This window comes from Arvicola amphibius, chromosome 4 (assembly GCF_903992535.2).
Source record: "Arvicola amphibius chromosome 4, mArvAmp1.2, whole genome shotgun sequence".
Classification (NCBI taxonomy): domain Eukaryota; kingdom Metazoa; phylum Chordata; class Mammalia; order Rodentia; family Cricetidae; genus Arvicola; species Arvicola amphibius.
The window spans coordinates 51392706-51403433 of record NC_052050.1 but is presented as its reverse complement, the minus strand read 5'-3'; the positions used below and the strand labels follow the sequence as shown (position 1 = coordinate 51403433).

General features: G+C 50.0%; 1 protein-coding gene across 1 annotated transcript; it reads right to left on the bottom strand.

Moving 5' to 3' along the window:
* Positions 1-3234: 3234 nt before the first annotated feature.
* Atp1b2 (ATPase Na+/K+ transporting subunit beta 2) lies at positions 3235-9374 on the bottom strand. The gene is made up of 7 exons (XM_038327489.1): positions 8737-9374; positions 6820-6948; positions 6427-6531; positions 6124-6329; positions 5846-5902; positions 4931-5029; positions 3235-4831 (listed from the first exon to the last, which is right to left on the bottom strand). Exons 1-7 carry the CDS (start codon positions 8846-8848, stop codon positions 4667-4669), a joined length of 873 nt encoding a protein of 290 aa, XP_038183417.1. The 5' UTR covers positions 8849-9374; the 3' UTR covers positions 3235-4666.
* Between the last annotated feature and the right edge of the window lie 1354 nt (positions 9375-10728).

The window sequence follows — 10728 nt, the reverse complement described above, 5'->3', positions numbered from 1 at the left end:
AAGAATCTACTACTCATCCTAAAATTAAAGCTACAAATTATTGACATTTGATTGAAGAGATAAATCCAAAGCGAGAACTTTAAAATGTCTACCTGGAAACATTAAAAGGTTGCAGCTGTGGCTCAGTAGAGACACAACATGTGCAAAGCCCTGGGTATCATCAAATATCATCAGAATACTTTGCTGGATTTGAGAAATACTATGCTCTAACCACTTTAGTCCAGAGCCAGACTTGGTTTAGTAGTAGAGAATCTGTCAACATAATTCATAATAGTAACAAAGTAAAATAAAAAATTATGTGATCATATCAACAGGTGCTGAAATGTATTTGATTACACTGCAACTGCCATTCCTTAAAAAATATTTTTTAATTAAAGCAATAATAGACTGGTAATGGAATGCCAATGAGTTGATTTTTTTTTTCCGAGACAGGGTTTCTCTGTGTAACAGTCCTAACTGTCCTGGAACTAGCTCTTATAGACCAGGCTGGCCTCGAACTCACAGGGATCTTCCTGTCTGCTCCCCGAGTGCTGGGATTAAAGACATGCAACACCACCGCCCAGCTGATTTTTTTTAATACTGAAAGTTGGGCTGAGGGCCTTGCATAGACTACACAAGCACTGTGCTACTGAGCTGTAGGACCAACAGACCAATAATAAACAGGTAAGCATTAGGACTATTTTCAGTTGGAATGAAAGCTATCTGGGACTGTCCATTAACTTTGGGTTTTTTTTTTGTTTTTTTTTTTTTTGTTTTTTTTTTTTTTTTTTTTCCGAGACAGGGTTTTTCTGTAGCTTTGGAGCCTGTCCTGGAACTAGTTCTTGTAGACCAGGCTGGTCTCAAACTCACAGAGATCCGCCTGCCTCTGCCTCCTGAGTGCTGGGATTAAAGGCGTGCGCTACAGCCGCCCGGCTAACTTTGGTTTTAATGCATTGGAGAAGACCAAAAAGAGGCCAGAGAGATGACACAGCCATTAAGATCCCTGGCTGTTCTTCCAAAGAACTGGGGTTCAATTCCTAGCACCACATGGAGGCTCATAACCATCTGTAATCCCAGTTACAGGCAATCCAATGCCTACTTCTGGCCACCTTGGGCTCCAGGCACAAATGTGGCTCACGAATGTACATACAGAACATTCATATGTATAAAATAAGAATAAATCTTAGAATGAGACTGAATTTGAGATTGATTCTCTCCCAAATAAAGAAAAACCCATATCTGTCATCCCAGTGCCTGGGAGGCTAATGCAGGAAGATGAAAGCAAGCTGGAGGCTAGCAAGCTGGAGGCTAGCCTGCACTACATGCATCCTTATTTCAAAGGGGAATGGGAAGCTTTTGCTTTTTTAGGGAGAGTCTACAGCCCAGGATGATTTCAAGTTCCCATTTAATGGAACGATGAGCTTGCCTCCACCTCTTTAAGTACTATCAGGTTTTTTGTTTAGTTTTCTGGTTTTGGTTTTGTTTTTTTCAAGACAGGGTTTCTCTGTGTAGCCTCTCTGTCCTGGAACTCACCCTGTGGACCAGGCTGGCCTGGAACTCAGACATCTGCCTGCTTCTGCCTCCTGAGGGCTGGGATTAAAGTTGTGCTCATGAGTGCCACTAGTTTAAATGGTGGAGATCATAGACCTCATGTATGCAAGACAAGCACTCTCCAAATGAGCTGCTTTCCAGGACTTCTGCTTTTGGGATCGGAGTGGCAGGCATTGCAGTTGAACTCCAGGACTTCACACATGCTAGGTATGTTCTCTACCATCGAGCTATACTTCCAACCAAAACTATCACAGATTTATAGGTAGGTTACATATCCAGGCATAGCCAATAGCACTTTAAAACAAAGAGTGAGCATTGAGCACATAGCTCTATAGCATAGCAAATTAGCATGTAAAAGGTCTTGGGTTTGCCAGGTGGTGGATGGTGGCACACACCTTAATCCCAGCACTTGGGAGGCAAAAGCACATGGATCTCTGTGAGTCCGATGCCAGCCTGGTTGACAGAGTGAGTTCCAGGACAGGCTCTAAAAGGCTACAGAGAAACCCTGGCTTCAAAACAAAACAAAATAAAACACAGAAAAGGCCAGGAGATAGGGAACTCTATTTACTCTTGTCAAGTATCAGAAAGCATACTCTAAAAATTAAAGTTAGGCCAGATCTGGAGAGAAGGCTCAGTGGTTAGGAGTGTATACTGGCTTTACAAAGGACCTGTTCTGGGGTACCCGCACCCATGTCAGATGGCTCACAACTACAAGGAATCCAAAGTCTCTGGCCTCCTCGGGTATTGCACCCATGTACACAGACCCACACTCAGACACACGTGCAAATACGTACTTTAAATTTTTTAAAATAAAAATCAGTGTTAGGAATTGGCACACACTTCCCAGAATTCAGGAAGTATGGCTGAGAGGATCGGGAGCTCGAGGCCAGCCTGTTTTGATATTAAATCAGGCTTAGTATTTGCCAAGAAAATAACTCGTGCGTTTGCCTGCACACCATGAATGCTAAAATCCAGGCCCTAAGAGAAAATTATTAGCTATCAATACATTCCCTCCCCATATAGCACAACAAATGTATATATCCACTCATCTCTTTTTGTTGTTGTTGTATGTTTCTGTATATTTTTACACAAAACTGGAATTCTAGTTCAACATGATAATCCATACCAGCACTTGGAAGGCTAACGCAGGAAAATTGCCCTAAGTTTCAAATATAAGAGACAAAAACTAGAATCCTACAGATCCTAGTTTCTGTCTCAGGTCATCTATGAATGTTCTTGTCTCCTAAACTGACGTCCCAGCTCAGGTGCTGTGTCCTCTAAGAGCCCCTGTGTCCTCGAGCCCCTGACAATGGACCGCCCTGAACTGACATCACATCTGTCTTGTATGACACTTTCTCGTGTGCTTCTCACGTGTCTACTAAACCAGGGCGGAGGGCTCTGCCCTACTCCTGAGTGTATACTCATATGCATGGTGTCTAAATCCACAGAGGTGCTTTATAAATCTCAACCCCGTGTTAACTTAACAACAGGGAAAGAAGGGAATTGACCTTGGCCTCTTTCAGAGGTCAAAATGGGAGTCCATGCTCTAGGCTTGGGTAGCCCCAGTAGCACCTAGATCCACCCTTCCCAGTCATTTCTCAGGATTGTTCCAAATCCACAGTAAAGGACAAGCACACGGGGCTCTGTGTAGGATATATATTTATATATATAATCACTCTCAGTTTATTGTACTTTATCCTTTTTACAGTAGGATCTGACACAGGCATTAAATAACTGCAGGGGGAGGGAGACCACTGGGAAGACGAAGGAGGGGGAAAGTCTGGGCTCTCAAGGGAAGATCAGATCCAGTGGGAGGAAGAAGGGAAGGATCCATCTGAGTGTGGGATGTGAGGGCCACAGTGTTAGCGAAGAAGTGGGGGGGGGGGTTTAGGACGGATAAGGACAAGCAGAGAAACCAGAGGAAATCGCCTCTCCTGAAGAAATCAGAGCAGGACTCTTATTTAACATTTTAGGGGCGGTATAGGGGTTGTTTGTTTGTTTGTTTTTTAAAGGCGAAAGAGTCTGAAAGAGACGGAGCCAAGAAATTCAGAGCTGAGCCGGAGGGGGCATTTGAAACCTTCAGGCTGGCATGCAGAAAGGGAAGAAGTTAGTGACCAGTTAGTAACTTGCAAGAAGAAGCCAGAGGGAGCATGGGGGTGGGCAGATTTGGGCTCAGGGAGTCCCCCCAGCTAGCTGACGTTTCCAAGGTGGCCACTGGGGATAAAGCCAAAATAGCGGCCCCTCCCCCAGAGCTCCCTGGGAAGTAGAACTTGAAAGATATTCTGGGAAGGCCGGTGGGGGAAGGGAGTCAACAGTTAAAAACAAAGTAGATATTCAGTGCAGGTCAATCCCTGCTGTGTAGAAGCTGTTTGGATGACAGGAGGGACCAGGAAGAAGTTAAAGTCTAGGCCTACTAGAGAATTTTCTATTAGAATTAAAGACTTCACTTCTAGTCCTCTTTTCCCAGAACGTGAACTTATAATTGGGGGAGAAGCAGGATACACCAGGAAGGAAGGAAAAGACCACAGAACCAACCTGTACTCAGTTACAAATGGCTGCTTTTCAGAGGGGCCGGGGATGGGAGAGGAGAGGGCAGACCTGCTGGAGAAGCCAGAAGTCAAAGCCACCAAGATACTGGCTCCAGTGACAGAAGTGTGAAGAGATAAGAGGACAGGAAGAGCAAAAGACCAAACACGGGGTGGGGCGAGAGTATAGGTGGATGGGTTCACGGCCATTTTCTACAGCTTTCCCGGTGAGAGTAGCGATTGAAGCAAGAGCGGTAAGGGCTTACTCCTGAACACTCAAACCAGAAAGACTCCAGCTGTGCCGAGGGCTTGGCATGCTAGGCATGTCCTCTATCACGGAGCAACAGCTCCGGCTCCCGACTAGGAAATTCCTGACTCCTCTGTGGCCATCTTGACAGCCCATCTATCTGTCTCTGGCTAAGCTAAGGTTGGAGGATGATGGAAATTGTGTGGCCTTCAGGCTAGGTGGAGAAGTTGAGGAAAGGGATGTGAGGTTCAGACAAGTCATAGCTCTGTTATAAAAAATACCTTTGGGGTAAGTGAGGGAGGGATCAGGCAGGGTCAAGGACATTCCAGAGCATCCACAGGGAAGAGTGGGGGGAGAGGGAGCCTCAGGTTTTGTTGATTCGAAGTTTGAAGGCCACGCGGCCAGCAAACTTGTCTCGCTCATCCTCTGTGGCGATATTGGCAGCGTTAATGCGGCATTCCACATTCACCTCCACGTTGGGGGTCACGTTCAGGAACTTCACCGCCACCAAGGGCTGTGTATAGTTCACCTAGGCCAGAAGAAGACAAAGACTTAAGTCTCTTTCCCAAGATCCCTATTTTGCCCTTCGGGAGGGGAGCCCCCGTCAAGGACCTTCCGTGGAACTTACGTGGAACTTTTTGCCATAGTACGGAAAGTACATTAGGTCAATGTTGCCATTGGCAGGGAACATGACAAAGTGGCCAAGATTCTCAGCATCTTCATCTCTCTGTGGGGGTGCAGGAAGGTTGAGCAGAGAGGATGTTAGAAACAGCAGCACCTGGAAGAGCTCACGAGACTTCCCTTGCATCTCCTTCACCCCAAATTATTCCTTCTCATTTGTTTTCCTTGAGCAGTGCATCTGCTCTGTGTGTGTGTGTGTTGTGTGTTCATGCACGCATGTTCTTATCTGCATGTCTACATAAAGGGGCGCCCTGTGTCCCATCAGACTAGATAACCTAAGGGTACTTGCTACAACACAGTGGGGGGCCTTTTACTCCACTATCAACCCCAAGTTCTTACCCCATTCTTGGGAATCGGTCTCTGGAGCAGAGCCAAGAAAGAACAGATAAACAGTAAAGACTCGGTAGGAAGAAGGATGAGGGTGAATGGGGGGGGGCAGCAAGTTTCTAGAAAGGACAGAGTTGGGTAGAGGTTCCAAGAACAACCTAGTTGTAGCAAAGGGTGCTAAGTGATCAGCAGCTACCAGACGTCTGAAGGGGACTGAGATGGAAGGGAGAGTGGAAGAAACCCAGACAACTGAGACAAAAGAGAAGGCAGATAAGGACGGAGCCAGAGGCCAAGGCTCTGGTGTAGGAGGGGGTGGGGCTGTCTTTAGGAAAGCAGGTTTCTGTATCCTAGAGAGAAGCAGCAAGGCTAAAAGCCCCTTAGAACTCCAGCTGCACAGGAGCCCACTCTTACCCCCTTGTCCCTATAGTGTTGGGGTCTCTGAAAGCAAAACAGACAGGGAGATATGGCTGAAGCCCTCAGAAACCATGAAGTACAAACAGGCAAGCAGGGAGCGAGGGAGGGCGCACATGCTCACCTTCCCGACACAGCTGACGTTCATACTCTGATTTGCCCCCGCATAAAAGTTGATGACCTGGAGAAGGAAAGAGGACGGAATTAGAAGGGGCCATATCTTGGTGTCCAGCCTTCCAGCTCCTGAACTTAGGTTTCACTGACCCCGCCTCTCACTCGGTACAAACAACGAAATATCTCTTTAATGCCCATTAACCCCAGTCAGTGAAAGGACACATTAGTTAACAGATGGTGGCCCCAGCTCCCTCCTCCATTCTCCCTAGGGACCAAGGTTGTGGGTACCCGGTTCATTTTGATGAAGACACAGGGCTGCCCAGTGCTGTAACCATAGTGGGTAGGGTCCCCGATGCCAGAACAATTGCCCAGCTGTGTCCGGTTGAATTGGCAGGCCCGTTTTGGATAGTTGAGAACCCCATTATCTGGTTGCTCATAATACCGACCAGGGCGGCAGACATCATTCTTTTGAGCTTGGATGGAGTCATTGTAAGCTAGGAGGTGGGAGGGAGAGAGAGAGTCAGAGGCTGGATGTTCCACTTTTAGGGTCCCCAATTCCTCCTCAAGGTCCTGGGCGAGCCCCACACTCACGCTCTAAGAACTTGTTGAGCTTCTGAACATGCTGATCCCAACTTTCAGTGTCACTGATGTTGACAATGACATCCAGGTTCTCGGTCTTGGGGCGAATCATCAAGCCTAGAGTCAACGTGAGGAAAGGTTGGGGGTCATAGGTGAGGAGAAACACATCAGATGTGAAGTACACCAGGATAAGAGATGGGGCAAAGATGTGAGGTTGCCTTCCCGGGAGGGCAATCTCCTGCGGCATTTGCCACGTCTCCAGATCATGTAACTCCCAGCAGCAGGACATGGGAAGGAAGGCCAAGTTCAAGAACTTCCCATCAAACTCCTGGAAAGAGCAAGCGCCTCATGAGGGCTTGAAGACACACCAGTTTAAGAGCTGCTGGTAAGGGAACCTCCACTCACCTGGTGTGGCCAGTCGATCCTGGTACTTGGGTGTGTGGTCAGAGACAGTCTGCAGCATGGCCCACATGGTAAGGGTGAACATGGCCGTGAGGAAGCCATAGAAGACGAGGTAGAAGAGGAGAATGAAGGCTAGGATGGAGGAACTAGAGTCAGCAGGTTCCACACCTCCTCTACAACCTCACCTAGCCCACCACCACACTCATGCTTCTTCCCTTTCAAGCTGTGTCCTGGGAGCGACAGGATATCTTAGGGCCTTCCCCTGGGAGCCAAAGGAAACAAGCTGGAACCAGGCAGAGCCTAGCTCCAGCCCTGACTCCCAGCCTCCTCCTGGGGCACAGTGAAGTCCGACCGTTTGCAGGCCATAAGAGACGTAAGCTGTAGTTGTTGTGACAATTCCAAGAATAGGTCACTGTCGCTCTGCCTCTAATTACATTCCCAATTTCTCAACCTGTGTATGGTCCTGAAAAGACATGATGCTTCCGCTGCATGGGAATTCAAGCTTAGAGCTGTGCTGCTAGCACGAGGAATGGAAGCTGGTGAGGCCACTACTCTGGGCCAACTTCCTATGACCTCAGAGTCTAGGCTTCTAGGACTCAAAGAGCAAGATCTCTCTCCTCTCTCCTCTCTCTAGTCTGTCTCTTTGTCTGTCTCTCTGTCTCTCTGTCTCTCTCTCTCTCTCACACACACACACACACACCACACACCCTGTGAAAGCCAAACTTTGGAAGCAGCTCCTGAAAGGAGGGAGCTAACACGGGCCCAGCTACAGACTCTAAGTCATAGTCATAGCCAGGACATCGGCAGTCACACAGGAGCCTGGCTGGAGTCAAGGAGATGACAGACATCCCTAGAAGCCTTCCCTGGACATCTTATCTGGTGACTCCTCTCCTAGGCCTCGCCTGAAGAAGACGTGCTGTTCCAACCACCCTGAGCTATCTATCAGTCTTTCCACCCAAGAAGACACAGTGTCTTGGTGGCCCCAAGCGTTCATTCATTGATCCCTCATATCCCAGAGGGTCTCCGGTTCCTTGAGGACATGGGCTGCACTGATCTCCTTTCAAGGTTCCCTAAGTCCTAGGTGGGTGGTCTGATGAAATTGTGTCCAATCAATGTGGCTATATTGTGAATTATGTCACACAGAATCCCTTGTGCATTAACTCTGCTTGGCCCTCCCCTCACCTGTTCCCATCAGCAGACCCTGGCTACATAAGTCCTTGCACACCCTTAAGGTAAGGATAGACAGTTCCCCCCCAGGCATCATCCCGTGGAAACACCCAGTCTGAGGCTGTATCCATCTCACACAGTGACCATTTTTCTCTCGCCTCTGACATCTGAAAACATCTAGCCTGAAAAAGTGTCATCCCTCCTGGCAGCCCCCTACCCACAAAGCAGCCACAGAAAGCTCCAAACGCCAATGGTGGAACACAGACAAACAACTTCCGCTGTTAAGAACGCCCCCCCCAGATCCCCCTACCAGATCCGCCCCCTCATGAATGTTCCCAGGGTCCAAGGGGGTGGGTGAGTGCTAAAAATAGACGAGGTTGGCTAGCTCGTGAAAGCCAGAGGGAGAGTTAGGGCACTCTTCGGGGAGGGGGGTGAAGACCGTGTGCAGCCGGCAGGGCCTGAACCGGAGCGGGAGCGCCGCAGCACGGACACGCGCGCAGAACCCGCGACCCCCCGCCCGAGGGGGCTCCGCGGGGGGCGGGCAGGCGGCAGTGACCTACTTTCTCCGCCTCCGCAGCGGCCAGCCAGAGAGATTAGACCGCTGATTCGGGCCCCTCCCGGTCCAAAGCCCAGCAGTGGGGGTTGGACGCCAGGGACCCGGCAGGGGAGCTGGGGTGACGCCCGCGGGACCCTGTACCCCAAAGGCGTCGCCGGGCAGTCAGCCACCACCTTTCCCGCGCCAGCCCCGCGTACCCCAGCTGGTCCCGGTGCGCCCCATAAACTGGTGCGTCCGCGGGTTCCACACGAACTCCTTCCACTCCTCAACCACCTGCCCGCAGCTCTTCTTCTCTTTCTGGATGACCATCTTGGCAGCACGGGGCGAGTCCCGGTGTGCTGCGGGGGGCTGCGGAGAAGCGGGGGCGTCGCGCGCTGAAGCCCTCCACGCACCCAAATGCGCGGGGAGAGAGGCGAGGGAGACTCCACTCAGATATGCAGCTGCTGCAAATTCCGGGGTGCACAGCCACTCGCTGTGGTCTGCTGGCAGCGTAGCTGAGGTGCGCCAAGGCTAGGCCCCCCCCTACTGCGATAGAAAGGGGGGCTGTCAAAACAGGGAAAGAACCAGGGGAAGGAATGCCAAGGTAGCTTCACCCCACACACCGCCTAGAAGCAAAGCAAAAAGGGGTGCAAAACACAGACGGCTACAAAAACCTGGCGAAACGCAGAAAAAGCGGGGTGCAGAGAAGCAGGGAAAGATGGGGGAGGGAGCCGCCCCGAAATCCGAGATGCAAAGAGGCTGTGGAACGCGGCAGGTGGCCGATTAAAGCTCCTCCGACAAACGGCGAGAGCCACACCACTGTTGGCCCAGCCAGTGGGAGCTGGGGCGGGGACGGGCAGTTGAGGGGGGGGGAACAGGCAAAAACAGGGGAGCCCCGAGGCGCAAGCTCCGCTCCTCAGCAGTGCGGGGAGCGCGGGCCCGGCGCACGGTCTTTATATTCTGTGACTCTGAGGGTGTCCGCCCCCTTCCCACCCACTCCCCAGGAACCCCGCCTCTTCGATGCTCGCCCTGGAGACCTCATACATATGTAAATTTAGAGGATTGGACCCGCCCCCTGCAGCGTTCTTTAGTCCTAAAGGGTTCTTCCTTAACCAAGACCCCCAGGTACTGTACTGAAACAAGGTGGGACAAGAGGACAGAGGGTGCGTGTGGATGGAATGGACGAAAAAATTACCCCCAGAGAGGCTCAAACCGAAAGACAAGCTGATGCGTACTCAAAAGTGGGGGCACGGGGCAGGGAATTTGAAAGGAGACTAAGATAGAGTTACTTCGAAAACCTCCGGAACAGAGGACAGAATGTGAGAGGAATAAAGAAAAGCGCCAGACACCAAGAAAGAGCCAAGAAACTAGAACACACAGGGAGGGATAGAAGCCACCACAGGATGCCCTTCTTCTCAGGTCCACCCTACGGGTACCCTGCTCCTTAGCTCTACAGCTAAGTTGGTCCTCTCAGCACCTGCTATTCAGGCAAATCATTACAGAGCCCCTACTATCCGAGGAAGCCAAACAAGCCACTGAAGTTGGAGCTCCTACTTAAAGTCATTATCTCCACTTCTTTCGGTGGCAGGAACACGGCCCACAAGTGGGGGTCAGAGAATAACTTGCAGGAGGTGGTTCTCGACTCCAGGCTCGCCTTAAAGAGATCCTCCGCCTCCCAAATTCTGGATTTATAAAAATACTCTACACCGGTGTTGGCAGAATGCCTTTAATCCCAGCATGAGTGGAGGCCAGCCTGGTCTACAAAATGAGATCCAGGACTACAGGACTACACAGAGAAACTCTGTCTCGAAAAACCAACCAAACAAACAAACAAAAAAGGAAAAGAAAAAAAAAAAGTCTCTATGATCTGTTATTGCCACTGGTGGTGGTAGTACTGGTTTTTGTTTTGTTTTCCCAGGTCAGTCTGGAATACTGGTCTGGAGAAGGCAAGATGAATTTGAACTCCTTGATCCTCCTGCTTCGACCCCTGATACTGGGTTTGCAGGTGGAGCACCATCATCTCCAGCCCCAGGCTGAACTTAGGACCCTCCTTCCTCTGCCTTCTGAGTGCTGGAACGGCAGGCATGACTGGCGGACTGTAATTTGAAGTGTAGTACAAGTGTCATGGAAGTAGTAACGCTAGCGTTCTAAACTGTAGAATGACATGGTCCATTCAACAAACCAGGCATGGTGACAATATCTGGGAAACT

Coding starts and splice junctions, on each gene's coding strand:
- Atp1b2 (XM_038327489.1), bottom strand. CDS start 8,848: ATGGTCATCCAGAAAGAGAAGAAGAGCTGCGGGCAGGTGGTTGAGGAG. Junction 6,949..8,736: donor GCGCACCGGGACCAGCTGGG/GTACGCGGGGCT, acceptor CCTCCATCCTAG/CCTTCATTCTCCTCTTCTAC. Junction 4,832..4,930: donor ACTATGGCAAAAAGTTCCAC/GTAAGTTCCACG, acceptor CTTCTGGCCTAG/GTGAACTATACACAGCCCTT.